The 17697-nt window shown below is 48.0% G+C and overlaps 1 protein-coding gene across 2 annotated transcripts; it reads left to right on the top strand.

Moving 5' to 3' along the window:
- The first annotated feature begins 473 nt into the window (after positions 1-473).
- LOC143418971 (uncharacterized) lies at positions 474-4717 on the top strand. Of its 2 annotated transcripts, XM_076884755.1 has the most exons (3): positions 474-785; positions 892-4338; positions 4429-4717. In XM_076884755.1, exon 2 carries the CDS (start codon positions 1133-1135, stop codon positions 3755-3757), a length of 2625 nt encoding a protein of 874 aa, XP_076740870.1. In that variant the 5' UTR covers positions 474-785; positions 892-1132; the 3' UTR covers positions 3758-4338; positions 4429-4717. The 2 variants fall into 2 exon arrangements, with proteins under 2 accessions (XP_076740870.1, XP_076740831.1); XM_076884716.1 differs by having other exon boundaries at positions 474-4338.
- The last annotated feature ends 12980 nt before the right edge of the window (positions 4718-17697 follow it).

Genomic DNA, 17697 nt, shown 5'->3' with positions numbered 1-17697 from the left:
AGAGCAACTTGGGGTTAACCATACTCGGCATGCAGACTAGAGAAGCCAGGGCACTAACCTTCCGATCACCTTCTAGATGACCTGCTCTACCTGAGCTACAGCCACCCACAAAAGCAACTTTGGAAAGGATGTGCAAACTGAGGGGTTAGGCCCAGGTTGTTTTTTATAATACGATTGCATGTTTAAAACCATCAGGAGCCACACTGGAAGTAATACTGCTAATTGTAATAGCAAGGACTGAGGTTCCAGTCGAGGGAAAATCCTCTTTAAAAAGCCATGCAGGGATCACATCCACGGGAAAGCCAGAGCGTTTCATTTGCCTAAACACCTCAGTGAGAACGGTAATTGAAACTGGCTCAAACTGGTGAAAAAACAGCTGAGCAGGGAATAAACATGCATGGTTCATGTGTAGGAGGTACTATTGCTGAGCTGATAGTGTCACGGACCCAGCTCTGGAGGACTTGGGGTCCGTGAGCAGTTTTGACTCACCTCCCGTTGATATTGTTGTTATTATTATTTTGGTGATGTGTGTGTTTTTCTGCACTGTGCTGTGTTAGTCTGTGTCCCACTCATATGTATAGGCAGGGTATGGGTGTGTATGTCTGCGGGTGTGGCTGGAGGATGGAGCTCAGCCACCTGCAGGCCTGAGGGGTGTGGCCCTGCGGAAGGACTGGCCACACCTGAAGTTCATGCCACACCTGTTGGTGATCAGGGCTCGTCGGGGGAGCTACTTAGGAGAGAGTTGGAGCTCCCACCGGCGCGGGATCATTAAGCTAAGACTCCAAGTCAGTGTGTAGCATTAGGAAGTGCGGATCGTGTGTGTGTGTGTGTGTGTGCGTGCGCGCGCGCGCGGGTTCAGTGTTTAACGGCTGCTTCTGTATTGTCCTGCAGGTGAAACGAGGGACCAGAAGGGCAGCACGCACAGGGTGTGCAGTAACACAACAGCGGGGAGCACGAGCACGAGCACAGACGTCGGAGGGAAGCACGCACATGGGGTTCGAGGGAGCAACGGGGAGTTATTGTGTTTACAGCTTTCCACTGTAAATAAAGAGCACTGTTTGCATCGCAGAGTCTGCGTTTTGGGTCCTCCTTTCCCCACATCCCCACGGTCTGCCCTCCAGACCGTGACAGAATGATCCCGCCAACCACCATGGACCCAGCAAACTCAGGAGTTGCCACGGAGGAGAGATCGCTCACGCAGCTATGGGAGTACTGCCGGAGCGTAATCCAGGCTGTAGACCCACCCAAGAGACATATACAGGTGGTGTTCTTTGACAATTATCTCTCATCCACTACCTTCACCACGAACATTCTGGACATTAACAAACTTAGGCACCTGGTCGCTAGTTTAAGGGAGAGCTCGAGTTTTGAACTATTTGGCTTGGGTGGTCCGAGCACGGACAGTTCGGCTGCTCTCCTAGAGACTCTTGCCGCTTGGTTTTTCACGCGTCGGCGGAGGGCTTTCCCGTCGATGCTCGCGGCACAATCGTTTGATCCGCCATTACAGAAGGCATGCCGCACTCTCCACCGCCATTCCATTACGCCTCAACCTACTCCTGCGGTTTCAGCCCGGTCAGCTGGCAACGGACCGACAGCACTCATTACCGCAGTGAGTAAACCAGACTATATTGTTTCAATAATAAACCCTGTCATTGACAATCAAAACACAGATGAACAGCGGATTTCCATGCACGCGGCCCCGCCTTCACGGAGGAGAAGGCGTCCTCGCAAGCAGCGTTCAACCACATCCACACTCACTCCTGTGCTGGTCGAAGACTCAGGACCAGCGGCTCTGGACGCCACAGTGAGTAAAATGGACTCTGCCGGTGTTATGAATTCCCTTCCTGTAAACACGAAAATAGAAACTGTTTGCTGTACCTCCAAAGACTCAGAAAATGTTCCCTCTGAGACTGTAAGCTGGGAGCTGGGGAGTTCCGAGCATACAGACCCAAATGACTTTTTGGCTCAGTCTGACCGTATGGAGACGGAGGTTCTCCCCAGGGCCTCCCCAGAGGCCAAACTGGAGGTCTCAGTTGCCTCTGGACCCCTGGAATTTGTTGAGCCAGCTGTAACATTTTCATCCTCTCCACCCTTCATAATAGCCATCTCACCCTCACCTCAGCCTGCTGCCCAGCTGGTAGCTCAGTCTTCAGTCCAGTCAGCCTCTCACCTTCATCCTCAGTTGGAGGTCGATATGCCGGCTGGACCACCTCTGCCATCATTTCACCCATCTGTCCCTGCATCGCTGTCCAGTCTACCGGGAGTAGCTGCCACACCATCGTCGCCTCCGCCCTCTGCAGCCACTTCTTTACCAGAGTTCCGTCCGACTGCAGCAACCACAGTACTCTCGGCTTTGCTGTCCGCGTCACCTATTCTACCTTCACCTTCCCCACCTGCGGACACCGCGTCACCATCTTCGCCTCCGGATCATCCATCTGTGGCTGAAGCGCAGCCGGAGATGCCCGCACGGCCAGCTGTGGAGCCCTGCGAGCCGGCGCAGGAGCCCGGAGAGCGGGAGGAGCAGCTCAGCGAGGCGGAGCAGGAGCTCAGAGAGCAGGAGGTGCCCGCACGGCCAGCCGTGGAGCCCTGTGAGCCGGAGCAGGAGCCCGGAGAGCGGGAGGAGCAGCTCGGCGAGGCGGAGCTCAGAGAGCGGGAGGTGCCCGCACGGCCAGCTGAGGAGCCCTGCGAGCCGGAGGAGCTCAGCGAGCCGGAGGAGCTCAGCAAGCAGGAGGTGCTCAGCGAGCTGGAGGAGCCCGCACCGCCAGCTGAGGGGCTCAGCGAGCTGGAGGAGCCCGCACCGCCAGCTGAGGGGCTCAGCGAGCTGGAGGAGCCCGCACCGCCAGCTGAGGGGCTCAGCGAGCTGGAGGAGCCCGCACCGCCAGCTGAGGGGCTCAGCGAGCTGGAGGAGCCCGCACCGCCAGCTGAGGAGCCCTGCGAGCCGGAGGAGCTCAGCGAGCCGGAGGAGCTCAGCAAGCAGGAGGTGCTCAGCGAGCTGGAGGAGCCCGCACCGCCAGCTGAGGAGCTCAGCGAGCTGGAGGAGCCCGCACCGCCAGCTGAGGAGCTCAGCGTGCCGGAACAGCTCGGCGAGCGGGAGGGGCTCGGCGAGCGGGAGGGGCTCGGCGAGCGGGAGGAGCTCGGCGTGCCGGTGGAGCTGGTCGAGCCGGAGGAGCTCGGCGAGCCTGTGGAGCCCGCGCTGCCACCGGAGGAGCTTGGAGGTCCGGAGAGACCCGCTCAGCCTGAACTGGAGGTCAGCAAGTCTGACGGGTCATCACGTCTAGCGCGCCCTCCACGCCAGCTACGCCCAGCGCGTCTGCGTCAGCGACCGGCGCGTCAGCGACCGGCGTGTCATCGATCGGCGTGTCATCGGCCTTGTACCATACCTCGCCGTTGTTCACCGGAGCTGCGCCGCCGCCACTGGATTCGGGGCAGGCCGCCTGGGGAGCAGCGCCGCCGTCGTCGGACCCGGGACAGGCCGCCGGAGGAGCAGCAGCGCCGCTACCGCCACTGGATTCCGGGCAGGCCGCCTGGGGAGCAGCGCCGCCGCTATTGGGCCCGGGGCTCGCCGCTGGAGCTGCAACAGCGCCGCCGCTACTGGACCCAGGCCCCGCCACCGGAGGGACAGCAGTGCCGCCGCCACTGGAGCAGTGGCAGGCCCCCAGAACTGTTTTGCTGCTGCTGCCGGACCCGTGGCCGTCCGCCGGAGCTGCAACGTTGCCGCCACTGGACTCGAGGTAGGCCCCCTGAACTCTTTTTGTAATGATGGGCCGCCTGAGACTGTTTTGTGGCGTTTTTCCTTTTTTGCTCCGTTGCAGGGGGTGCGGTCGGACTTTGGAACTGTGACCTTGGGGGGGGTTGTTTCTTTTGTGGGTTTTGGTTCTGGCCCTCCGTCCTGGACCTCCCGCCGCCCGCCCTGGGTTGGTTGTGCTGTGGTTTTTGGTTTGTGTTTTTGTTTTCGGGTCGTCGGGAGCCGACCCTTAGAGGGGGGGTACTGTCACGGACCCAGCTCTGGAGGACTCGGGGTCCGTGAGCAGTTTTGACTCACCTCCCGTTGATATTGTTGTTATTATTATTTTGGTGATGTGTGTGTTTTTCTGCACTGTGCTGTGTTAGTCTGTGTCCCACTCATATGTATAGGCAGGGTATGGGTGTGTATGTCTGCGGGTGTGGCTGGAGGATGGAGCTCAGCCACCTGCAGGCCTGAGGGGTGTGGCCCTGCGGAAGGACTGGCCACACCTGAAGTTCATGCCACACCTGTTGGTGATCAGGGCTCGTCGGGGGAGCTACTTAGGAGAGTGTTGGAGCTCCCACCGGCGCGGGATCATTAAGCTAAGACTCCAAGTCAGTGTGTAGCATTAGGAAGTGCGGATCGTGTGTGTGTGCGCGCGCGCGGGTTCAGTGTTTAACGGCTGCTTCTGTATTGTCCTGCAGGTGAAACGAGGGACCAGAAGGGCAGCACGCACAGGGTGTGCAGTAACACAACAGCGGGGAGCACGAGCACGAGCACAGACGTCGGAGGGAAGCACGCACATGGGGTTCGAGGGAGCAACGGGGAGTTATTGTGTTTACAGCTTTCCACTGTAAATAAAGAGCACTGTTTGCATCGCAGAGTCTGCGTTTTGGGTCCTCCTTTCCCCACATCCCCACGGTCTGCCCTCCAGACCGTGACAGATAGACTCAACCTGTTTAAAAAGAAAGAAAGGAACTGATGACATATACCAGCAGAGCTTTTCAGGGTGGTAGACTGAGGCACATTCAGAATGGAGCCGATAGTCTTAAAACGAACACGGGGATTATGACACAAAGGCTTCATAATGCAAAGCTCCTTATATCTGATGGTTTTATTAAAGATAAAGCTACTCAGGAGCATTTAATTAAATAATTATCACCAACTGCAACATCAAAGTGACACACGTGTTAATGGGTCATCACATATGGATGACTCTGCACAATGGGTGTATTTACTTTAGGTACTTTGACTATTTTATTGACTACCGTAAATAAATAAGGCTTCTCACTGAGAACCTGTGGGTAGAGTCTGGTTTGGGGACTTAGATTAACATAAACTGGGCGTTAGTCAGGGATTCTGTGGTAGACATACCTGGAATAAAAGGTTTGTGCATCCAAGTACGAAGCTGCTTGGGGAAGATCACAAGCTGTTAAACCTTTAATTTTGAGGATTTGACACAAGCAGAAATGGGTTCATGTGTTTCTGAGGCAAATGGATGCAGATTATCATTAGAACAACTATTTTAAAAAGACTTTGCATCAAAGGCTCCAACAGCTTGTAAAGCCAGAATCATCAAAGCAGCAGCGATGCAGTTGCCCCAAACAGGGGCCTAATTTCAGTACTTTGCAAAACAGCATTTCACTACAAAATGATGTTTATGCTCCTAGGACCTGTGTTCAACCCTTGGATTTTGGTTCCCACCCGAATCCCACCAAAAACATATTTTCTGGTTGCTATAATGTCAACCAGGATGTCTTATCACAGTTTACTGCACATGGATTTGGGCATATTTCACAGTGGGAAACGTGACTCATGTAGTCAAGCAGATAAAAGACATTCTGGAATGGATGGGGAGGCAGAGTGTTATTCTTGCATTGTTATCTCGAGGTGGTGCTGGCCTTCTAAAGCTGAGCAGGATGTCAGCCAAATAAAATCACTCAATCAATCATCAAAAGCTCAACCCTCCTCCAATGACAAAGTGTGTGTACATGTGGATGTTCTGTTTTGTCCTTTGTTTTGTCTTTTTTGTTCTTTATTTTTTGTTCATTTCTGGCTGTGGTGTTAAAGTTTTATTTTTGGTTTGTTCACTGGGATTGTGGAGGGTGTGCCGACCATCCTGACCTGCTGCTGAGCCTCGGTCCTGAACCCTCTTGCCCGGCATGATTGACGGTGTAGCTTTAAAACATTGCATTCCTTTGAGTAGTAAATTTAAACTGAACTGTGCAATCATGTCTTCTGTGGAAACCTGTGCACCTTATTGGTGTTTCTACTCATTTCCTTAAGTGGAATTCCCAATGTGGGGTTTTTGTTGGCCACATTTTTTTTGCCCCTGGATATCATGAGAACAGTGAAAGTACTGAATCACTCTTAGACATATTCACACATGCTGCACCCTTCCGCTGAGGAAACTTTCAGACTTGAGATAAGCCTGAATATGTGGTCTTAATAAATAATAAGAATACATATTCTATAATAAATAAGAGTTTTATGAAAATACTGAATTAAAAAAACAGCGGCCTTGGAAAAGACCAAAGTTACGCTTCACTATTGAACATGACATAAAATAAACTATACACACAGTGTCTTTCAATGGCAGAGGTGCGCGTGTGGCTCAGTGTCTAAATGAGTGAGAATGTGCGCTTGAAGCCATTTATAGTTCACTTATCTGTTCTGCTGCTCACAAACAAGCACAAATTTATGTTAATGATCATAATGCCAAAAAAATAAGTACATTGGGCATCTTTCTTGGGCTTCAGACAAAAATACAAAATTATGGGATGGGACAAGCAAAGAAAAGAAAAAGAAAGAAACAAACATAATTAGACTGAACATGAGTGGTATGCCCCATTGCACCTGGCATGTTATTGGGACGTCCATCGAGCTTTTGCTTTATTCCTTCTTGTAGCTTTGTTATAAAGCCGACATCTTCTTGTGAAATGCTGCCTTGGTTACGCAGATGTAACGACCACCAAACAGCTAAGACAGTAAATGAGAGCAGGTAAATGGATTCAGCACAAAGATGCAGAGCGCAGAACCGACGCATCACAATCTGTGAGCTGTCGGCTTTCTCACCGACAGCACACAGACAGTGTCATGTGAGCATGCGAGGCCTTTCAGGTTAACAACTTTCATCCACTTGCCTTTCAGCAATGAAAGTTGGTGACGCAGTATTTCAATGCGCGGAGAGGAGCGGCCCCGGTCCGCTCAGCTGGGACGCCACAGCGATCGTCCCCGCAATCCGCGGGTCTGCCGAAGCGGGAGAGTAACCCCGAGCCATCCGGGGCCCCCAAGGTATCCACTCTACGAGGAGCGGGTAAGGACTTTCTTTGTTATTACTGCCAGCAGCCAGGCCATAAAGCCTCGGTGTGCCCCAAAGTCACTGGGGCCTGCTATGCACCTCGGCTGGAGGCGGAACCAACAAAGGTCCAGCCAGCTGAGGGGCAACGCTATAAAACTGTAATGGTAAATGGGCAGCGGGTTACTGCTTTGCTGGACACTGGTAGTTTTATGTCATTAATTAAGCAAAGCTTGGTACCAGTGAACTGTGTGGACTATAGTCGACAAGAAGAAGTGTTATGTGTGCATGGTGACAAACATCCCTACCCAAAGGTGGAAATAACAGTGACTATTAATGACCAGCCATATTTATTGTCTGTTGGGGTGGTACAGAATTTGCCGGTAGAGGTTATTCTGGGGATGGATGTGCCTGTGCTTATGGATTTGTTGCAAGAAAAAGAAGAGCGGGACACAGAGACAAAAGGGAGGGAAACGGGGAATGTTCAAATGAAGGTGTTAGGCCCAGTGGTCACTAGGGCCCAGGCGAAGGCGGGATGCCAACCCCTGCCAGACTTGGACAGTAGTCTGTGCGAGGGTGGCACGAAAGGGCCGAGAAAATCTCGTCGCCAACGCCGCTTTGAGAAGCAGCTATGGTCCCAGGGACCGGGCAATAAGAACATGAAATGGGATGTACCTGAAAATATTTCTGTGTTGCAAAGGGAGGATGAGACGTTGGAAGTGTTGTTTGCTAATGTGCCTGAAGGGGGAACAGGGAAATGGGGAGTGTTGCGACTTTCATCCGTAAATAAAGCCGCGGCCGGCTGAGTTGGTTGTGTCCCTGTGACGCGCCTCCAATAATCCATAATGAGTCGAACTTGTACTTTGCGCATTTATTTTAAGAACAAAACAAGAACAAACATTTGCGCTTTCAATCAATTTCCAACTAGCGCATGGATTAACTGGTGTGCCAAAAAATGACGGTCAACAGAAAAGTTTGCCCACAAACCACTCACCCAACACACCTGCTGCGAACACCGACCTCAGGTAAATAGACTGTGACCACACCCACACACCATCACCTGAGACGCAGGTAAAGCTATACACCTGTGCCACCAAAACAAAAAAGGAAAAACATAAACATTGACTTTGGCTCTTACAATACCGGCCCCTAATTATTATCTTTTAAATAATAATTACAAAATAATCAAGTCTTACATCATTTGCTTGTTCATAAAACATTTCAATCGCCCTTTAGTGCAACATGCATCAGTACTACTACTTGTGGTTCACCATCTGTGAGGTTAGTAACCCATAAATAAAAGGAGTAGGTCACTTAAAGATTATCCAGTCAGTCCAATATGTTAAATAGTCTCTGTTTCCTGCAAAAGACAGACTTTATTTATAGGTCTGTTTAGGAATCCAGTCTTTGTCTTGATCCGAAGATGACGAACAAATCCCCTTTTGTCCTGGATTGTCTCTTCTATTTTTCCAGTTATCCAGGAATTCCGTGGTGCGGAATCATCAACAATGATCACAATGTCTCCTGGCATGAAGTTTCGTTTTGGGTTGCACCATTTCTGTCTTTGTTGCAGTTGTGGAAGATATTCTTTAATCCACCTTTTCCAGAATAAATCTGACATATATTGGACTTGTTTCCATCTGCGACGAGCATATATGTCATCTTTTTGAAAACATCCTGGTGGTAATGATGGTGCAGTCTTAAGAAGCAACAGGTGGTTTGGAGTAAGTGCTTCAAGGTCATTTGGATCTGTAGAAGCCTTTGTAATAGGACGGCCATTCAAAATAGCTTCAGCCTCACATAACACAGTCCTGAGGCTCTCTTCATCAAGACTTTGTACATTTAAGGTGGAATTAAGAATCTTTCTCACAGATCTTATAAGTCTTTCCCATACACCTCCATGATGTGAGCCAGCTGGGGGATGGAAAGTCCATTTAATGCCCTTTTGAAGAAGGGTATTGTGTATACGGCATTGATTCCAATCTGCTATCATTTCCTTCAGCTCACGATGGGATCCCACAAAGTTGGTGCCGTTGTCAGATCGCAGTTCTTTTACTTGACCACGTCTAGCAATAAAGCGACGAAGGGCATTGATAAAAGAGTCTGTGTCCAGTGATGATGCCATTTCAATATGAATGGCTCTTGACGCTAAACATGTGAATATCACACCATAGCATTTTACAGTAGTCCTTCCACGTTTCACTAGAAACGGTCCGAAATAGTCCACTCCGACATACGTGAATGGTGGTTCATCAGGAGTTACTCTGTGTAGGGGCAGGTCTGCCATTTGTTGTTGTCCTGGTGGGGCATTTACGCGCCGACACACAATGCATTTAGCCACAATTTTTCTTATAGGTACTGTGACACCTGAAATCCAGTATTTTTGACGCAGTTTAGATAACATGTGGTTACGACCTCCATAACCCACCGCTTCATGGACATGTTGAAGGATTAGGTTAGAAATGTGGAAGTCTTTGGCCAGAATAACAGGATGTTTTCTCTCTTCTGGCATTGCAGTTCTACTGAGTCGTCCACCAACTCTCAACACACCTTCTTCCAGGATGGGAGTAAGTTTATAAATGTGACTGGTTCTCTTAACATTCGATCCTTTTGTTAAACAGGAGATTTCATCAGCAAACCGCTTCCTTTGACAAAAGGAGATTATAGCCATTTCAGCGCTAATCAGCTCCTCAACTTTGAGACTGCTCGTGTCCAGACAGTGTTTCTTCATTTGAAGTTCAAGATTTTGTTCAGGATCATGTTTAATCTGTAGTTTTCTTTTACTGTAATGTAGAAGCAGTTTTTTTAACTCTCAGAATCCATGCTACTGCACGCTTCAGCCGAGTCCAGGATGAAAAATACTGAATGAAGTGAGAAACCGGATCCATTTCTTGTGACGTCTGAACAGCATTCACTGTTGTTTTAATTTCTGCATCGCTTGATGAGAGTTGTTTCACTTCATCAGGATTCTGAGGCCACTCCTCTTGTGGTAGTAGAAGAAATGGAGGTCCAGAGAGCCAAGTTTGTTTATTTTTCAAAAAGGATTGTACTGTTAAACCTCGAGAAGCCAAATCTGCTGGATTGTTATCCGTGTCCACATATCTCCATTGTTGAGGATTTGAAACTTTGACAATCTCAGAAACTCTGTTGGCGACGAAAGTGCGGAACCTTGTTGTTTTATTGTTGATATATTTTAGTACAGAGGTGCTGTCAGTCCAAAATACTGAGTCCTTCAGTTCCATCTGCAGCTCCTTCTTCCACATTACATCCATTCTGCTTGCTAAGGTGGCAGCAGTTAACTCCATTCGAGGGATTGTAACTGGTTTTAAAGGAGCAACACGTGCCTTTCCCATAATGAATGCACAGCGTGCCTGGTCTCGTTCGTTCTTTAGTAACAAATAAGTCAATGTTCCATAGCTGTCCTCAGATGCATCTGCGAAATGATGCAACTGAGCAGTTTTTACAGTTCCAAAACTGTTGGCTTTAAAACAACGATCAACCTTGAACTCCTCCAGCTTGTAGAGCTCTTGCATCCAAATAGTCCATTCCTGTATAACCGCATCAGGTAATGCATCATCCCATCCAATCTTTTTTCGACACAGATTTTGCAGAATCTTTTTAGCAGTTAAGATTACTGGTGCCAACATTCCTAAAGGGTCATAAACAGAGCTGACTACAGAAAGGATGCCACGTCTTGTCAAAGGTCGATCTCTTAGAGTGATTCTGAACTTGAAAACGTCAGACTCCACACACCATTGAACGCCCAAAACTCTTTCCACCGGAAGTTCATCACTGATCAAGTCTAGATCCTTTATTTTGCTTGCTCTGTTACTTTCAGGTATTACAGCCAACACATTACGACTGTTACTTATCCATTTGTTCAGTGGAAAGCCTCCTTTCAAGCATATGGCACAGAGTTCATGATAAAGATCGATCGCATCCTCTTCTGTGGCTGCTGAGACGAGACAATCGTCGACGTAAAAGTTGTTCAACATTGCATCCACGGCTTGAAGGCTAAACTGTTGTTTATGATCTTCAGCACATTTCCTTAGTGCAAAATTTGCACAACTTGGAGATGAAGTTGCTCCAAACACATGTACTGTCATCCTATATTCAACCATGGCTTGAGTGTAATCTCCGTTGGGCCACCAAAGGAATCTTAACATATCTCGATCCTCCTCTGGTATTTTAACCTGGTGAAACATGGCCTTAATGTCTGCAGCAATGACAACAGGTTCTTTACGAAATCTTGTCAGAACTCCAATTAATGTGCTGGTCAAGTCTGGACCTTGTAAGAGCTTGCTATTTAGCGACACTCCTTGATACTTGGCTCCACAGTCAAACACCACTCTAAGGGTTTTCTTTTGCGGATGCAGAACACCATGGTGCGGCAAATACCATTTCCTGCCATCTGTCCGTTCTAAGTTGTCTTCTGGTACCTTTTCTGCATAACCTTCAGAGATCATATCTGACATAAAGCTGTTATAGTCCTGCAGAAAAGTAGCGTTCTTCATAAGTCTTTTCTTCAGATTCTGAAGGCGTTGTTCAGCGACACTTTTATTATCTGGCATGCAGACCTTTAAGTCTTTCAATGGGAGTCCAATATAATAATGACCATTATGTATCTTAGCAGTATTGGAAACTTTATCCAAAAACTGTTGGTCTTCCTTAGAAGGTTCTTTCTCATCTCTGGCACACTCTGGAAAATCAGTTTTAAACTGCTGATTCCACAGCTCATCAAGTTTCACCATTGAAACTCTATTGACACTTATCTGTGGCTGATTGTGAACTTCAGTTTGAGTCTCACCCAAAGGTCCGTTCACTGTCCAGCCAAGGACAGTTTTAACAGCATACGGTCCATCTCCAACACTTCTAATGACATCCAGTGGTTCCAGAGCCTTTGGCACATTCGAGCCAATTAGCAAATCAATTTCAGAGTCAATTTCTGGCAGATGTACAGACTTCAAATATGGCCACCGGAGTATATCGTTCTGGTGAGGAATGTTTCCTTTATGGACAGGCATAATGAACTGAGTATAAAGAATGGGAAGATCACAAAACTCATTTCCGTCTAGTCCAGCAACTTCTAAATCTGCAATAATATCCGTTTCAACAACTTTATTTTGTCCCATAGTTCTCAACAGAATGTTGGATCTTCTTCCATGCATTTTCAGCTTATTCATCAGCTTTACTGTACAAAATGATGCAGTGCTGCCTGGGTCAAGAAATGCATAGGTGTACAATGTTACATTTCCTTTCTTGGCCTTAACTTTCACAGGCACGATTGAAAGTTTGAATTCATCTTTACCGGCCCCAGTAAGAGCACTGGTCTGAATAGAGACTATGGCACGATTTTGAGTTTGTTCCTTTGATTCTTGTTCTTTACTCATTGTCTTTTGATAGATGTGTAACATTTGAGGATGCTTTAAACCACACGTCTTGCACCTGAGGCGCTTTTTGCAGTCTCTACTAATGTGACCTTTAGAAAGACATCCGAAACAGACTCCATTCTCTTTTAGAAAAGTGATTTTGTCTTTTTGCGTTTTTCTTTCCAGCTCTTGACAATTTTCTAAGGTATGTTCACCTTTGCAAAACAAGCAACTCCTCATTTGTGTTATTCTTTCCTTTTCCTTAACTTTGTTATTTTCTTTTTCAGATGCCATCACAGAGGTAGCAAAAGAACTTTCTTTGAATCTTGTGTGAGTTTGGGACTTAAGTTTTCTTGTGTCTCTGTTTGTCGTGCAGATATCCTTGATGTCCCCAAACACTGGGTCAGATGCGATCTTCACTTGTTTTTCTAAAAACTCCACAAGATCCTTAAATGTAGCTTGTCGATTACACTTCTCATGGAAATCACAGACTGCAGTTCTCCACTTATCTCTTTGCCTGTAGGGAAGTTTCTTTGTTATAGCTAACATGTTGGCAGGCATGTCAAGCTCCTGCATATAACTGAGATCTTCCATAGCATTGCAACAGCCTCTTAGGAATATTGTGTAAGCTTGAAGAGCTTTCGTGTCCTCTGTTTTTATTGAAGACCAAGCAAGTGCTTTGCTCATGTAAGCCGTGGCAAGTTTATGTTCATTACCAAAATGCTGCCGTAATAAAGACTTTGCCTTTCTGAATCCTGCTTCTGAAGTCATGTGTAGGCAACTTCTTACAAGTTCTCTTGGTTGACCCTTTGTGTGTTGTTCCAAATAATAAAGACAATCTCCAGGGTTTTTATTTCTGCTTTCAATGTTGTGTTCAAACGATTTAATAAAAGTCTGGTACTGAAGTGGATCTCCATCAAAAACTGGGATCTCCTTTTTAGGCAATGAAGAAAGACTATGTTGTTGGATTAATAAAGCAGTGAGTTCATTTTGCTTACTCATGATACGATGTTACAGTCTTCTTCATGACTAGAAAGTTGAGAAGATACATGTTTATTTTCACGTGAATTTCTAATGTCTGAGTGACAAGGGATCTTCAGAAAGAGTCTGAGGTTGTATTGGAACTCTGCCTGTGGTTAAGAGAGATTGTGAGTCTGCAACATTATGCTCCCTAAAGATATGCACATGTTGCCTTTCATGTACAGGAGTATCCGGACTAGTATTCAACACTTGAGTTACCTTCTGTCCCTTTTCAAAATATGACTCCATACCATCTGATATTTTTGATAGTTTACTTTTAATACTGGATCCTTTTGAGCCTTTCAGTACTTTCATTTTTGCAACCGTGGCAGCTATATTTGTTTCCAGCTCCAGTTGCTCCCGCTGTCTCCTTAACTGTGCTTCACGTTCCTCCAAGGCATGTTTATCCTTAAGCAGTTTTTGCCTTACCATCAGAGCAGCTGCTTCAGCTTCAGCCATTATTCGTGCTGATGTTGTACTTGATGCTCTGGAGTTTGAGCTTGAAGAACTGATTTTACTCTTTTTGCTTCCTACGTTTGAAACACTGTCACCTGGCTGTATTTCATCTTGTATGTCAGAATTTGTTTTAACCTGCTTTGGGGATGTTAAGATGTTATGTTTATCATTTGTGGAAGAAACCGTCTCCTTTGATAAAACAGGCTCAGCAGAAACGGGCACATCCAAAGTAACAGCAGTAGGCACTTTCTCAGCTTCATTGTCTTTTTCCATAAAAGGTCTTCCAGCTTCAAGAAGCCACTGTTTCACATCTTCAACAAAATCATCATTACATTTTGTTATGCGTCCAAACCAGTCAATATGAGCATCTTGTTCATCTTTAGGAATCAATAAAATGAATGCATCATGAACTGCTTTGGCATTTTTATACAAATCATTCAGTTTATCCAAGTTAAGCAGCACAGCTTTTGCATTGTCATCCTTGTTCATCAATTCTTTAATATCACGAGTTAACCCTTTAATCTTGTTAACATGAGCTTTTCGCTCTTTCTGCAAAGTTTCCATTTTAAAAGCAAGCGCTTTAGCCGTCAGTTTTGCAGATCTTTTTTCTTCCAGTTCATGTTCGGCTTCTTTTATTTCACTCATCGTCACTTTTTCACATGCATCAAAACAACATTATATTCCACAGCTTCAAAGATAGACCACAGCCAATACTTTTCTTCCGTGTAAACCATTGCGCAGCAGCGTCACAGGCTGTCAAAACCAGAGCAGAGTCCTCCAGCTTGCCAAATCAAGCACACGCACGCACACAACGCAGATCAAACCAATGTCCCCAATGGACAAGCGATGACACTTACAAACTGTGTTCAAAACATCCAATAATACACAGAGTGAATCCGCGTGTCCTACCGCTTCTGAAGTGTCTGTTGCGCTGCGTTCCACCATGCCAGTGTGACGGTGCCGTTTCCAATTACTCATTTGAGAACTGCGTCCACTCATCTGACAGCTCCGTGACTCCAAAACGTATGTCCAAAAATCCTCTTCATTGTTTTGATGCGTGCAATAAAAGACACGGGTTTTTCTGTTGACTAAATGTTGCGACTTTCATCCGTAAATAAAGCCGCGGCCGGCTGAGTTGGTTGTGTCCCTGTGACGCGCCTCCAATAATCCATAATGAGTCGAACTTGTACTTTGCGCATTTATTTTAAGAACAAAACAAGAACAAACATTTGCGCTTTCAATCAATTTCCAACTAGCGCATGGATTAACTGGTGTGCCAAAAAATGACGGTCAACAGAAAAGTTTGCCCACAAACCACTCACCCAACACACCTGCTGCGAACACCGACCTCAGGTAAATAGACTGTGACCACACCCACACACCATCACCTGAGACGCAGGTAAAGCTATACACCTGTGCCACCAAAACAAAAAAGGAAAAACATAAACATTGACTTTGGCTCTTACAGGGAGGAAAAGAGAAGTTTGTGGTTGAGAAAAATGTGTTGTATGCAGTTGATGGGGACCACCAGCGGCTTGTGATCCCTGCTAGTTGTAGACCTCTCATTCTGCATTTAGCTCATACCCTCCCCTGGGCAGGCCATTTGGGTCGCCAAAAAACCTATTTACGGGTTAGTACGCGTTTCTTTTGGCCGTCAATGTATACGGATGTACAGAAGTACTGTCGTGCATGCCCTGTGTGTCAGAAAACTTGCCCAGCGCGCAAATCGGATCGGGCTCTGCTACAACCCTTGCCGGTCATCTCTATCCCCTTCCGTAGGGTAGCTATGGACATTGTGGGTCCGTTAGTAAAAAGTGGTCGGGGTTATCAGTACATATTGGTGGTGTGTGATTACGCGACCCGTTTCCCAGAGGCGTTTCCGTTGCGAGCGATCACAGCCCCTAATGTTCTGCGCGCACTGATACAGTTGTTTTCTCGGGTGGGGATACCTGATGAGATTTTGACCGACCAAGGGACTAACTTTACGTCGAAGTTAATGCAGCTCTTCCACACTCAGTTAGGCGTTTCGGCCATCAAGACGTCACCGTACCATCCACAGACAGATGGGTTGGTGGAGAGGTTTAATCAGACTCTCAAACGGATGTTACAGAAGTTTGTGTCAGACACGGGAAAAGATTGGGACCAGTGGTTACCCTTTCTTTTGTTCGCGTATAGAGAGGTTCCACAGGCGTCCACAGGGTTCTCCCCCTTTGAGTTACTCTATGGGTGGGAGGTACAGGGGCCGCTTGATCTCGTTCGAAAGGGGTGGGAGTCTTCGACCGTGGCTCCAAATGAGAAAGGGGTGGTGCAGTTTGTGCTGGAGATGAGAGAGCGGTTGGAGCGGTACCAGGCCGAGGCCGAAGCCAATCTGCGGGATGCTCAACGAAGCCAGAAGATCTGGTATGACCAACAGGCCCGGCAACGTGAGTTTCAGCCCGGACAAAAGGTGCTGTTACTTCTCCCTTCTTCCAACAGTAAACTGCTGGCGAAATGGCAAGGGCCCTATATCGTGCTTCGCCGAATGGGACCAGTGACGTATGAGATCCATCATCCGGGAAAAAAGAAACCGAAACAAACCTACCATGTGAACCTCCTGAAGGAATGGGTGGAGCAGCCCCGTCCGGCGCCGAGGGAGGCACTGATGGCCAGGGTGGTGCAAGGAGGAGGACAGAGTGAACCTGAGCAGGCTACGGATCCAAGGTCTCCGGTATTGACTCATCTGACCTCACAGCAGGCTGCGGAGCTACTGAAAATTCTGCAGGAGACGCCTTCGCTGTGTTCCGTTAACCCAGGTCGGACTACCTTGGTTGAACACGTGATCCGGCTAAAAGAGGGACAGCCCATCCGGCAACGGCCCTATCGGGTTCCGCAACACTTGGTGGAGAAGCTGCGACAGGAGGTGGAGAAGATGCTGGAGCTTGGAGTGATCGAGCCGTCCTGCTCCGAATGGTGCAGCCCGGTGGTCATTATCTTCAAAAAGGATGGCTCTTTACGCATCTGCATCGACTTTCGAAAGCTAAATGCCATCTCCGAGTTTGATGCGTACCCCATGCCGCGAATTGAGGATTTACTGGAGAAGATTGGGGCTGCCCAGTATATCACCACTTTGGACTTGTGCAAAGGCTACTGGCAGGTGCCACTGGAGGAGACGTCGAGGCCGTACACTGCTTTCGGGACCCCTGCCGGGCTCTTCCAGTTTACCGTGATGCCCTTTGGCCTACATGGGGCACCGGCTACCTTCCAAAGGCTGATGGACAAGTTGTTACAGGGCTGTGACGGTTATAGCGCCGCCTACCTGGATGATGTCGTCATCTTCAGCCACACGTGGGAGGAGCATATGCAGCATCTGTCGGAGGTCTTGGGAAGAATTCATAAGGCCGGGCTGACTCTGAACCCCTCGAAGTGTGAATGGGCACGGCAAGAGACTCGCTACTTGGGCTACCAGGTGGGACGAGGAGAGGTGCGACCGCAGCTGGATAAGGTGGAAGCTATCCAGAATTGTCCTCGGCCTCGCACCAAGAAGGAGGTGCGGGCTTTCCTGGGACTGGTTGGTTGGTACCGAAGGTTTGTGCCCCAGTTTGCAACAATGGCGGCGCCGCTGACGACATTACTGGGGAAGAACCAACGAAATCCGGTCATATGGACCGCAGCATGTGAACAGGCGTTCCAGGGACTGAAAACTTGCCTGTGTTCGACCCCCGTGCTCTGGAGTCCGGACTTTAAGAAGCAGTTTTTGGTCCAGGTGGATGCCTCCAAGAGCGGCCTGGGAGCCGTGTTAGTTCAAGGGGACCCGGGCGAGGAGCACCCGATCCTATATCTGAGCCGCAAGC

The sequence above is a fragment of the Maylandia zebra genome, linkage group LG1 (assembly GCF_041146795.1).
Source record: "Maylandia zebra isolate NMK-2024a linkage group LG1, Mzebra_GT3a, whole genome shotgun sequence".
Lineage (NCBI taxonomy): Eukaryota > Metazoa > Chordata > Actinopteri > Cichliformes > Cichlidae > Maylandia > Maylandia zebra.
Note: the sequence above shows the minus strand (reverse complement) of the source record. Positions and strands in the feature narration are given on the sequence as shown.

Excerpts from the sequence above, each read along its gene's own strand:
- LOC143418971 (XM_076884755.1), top strand. The coding sequence starts at position 1,133 with ATGATCCCGCCAACCACCATGGACCCAGCAAACTCAGGAGTTGCCACG.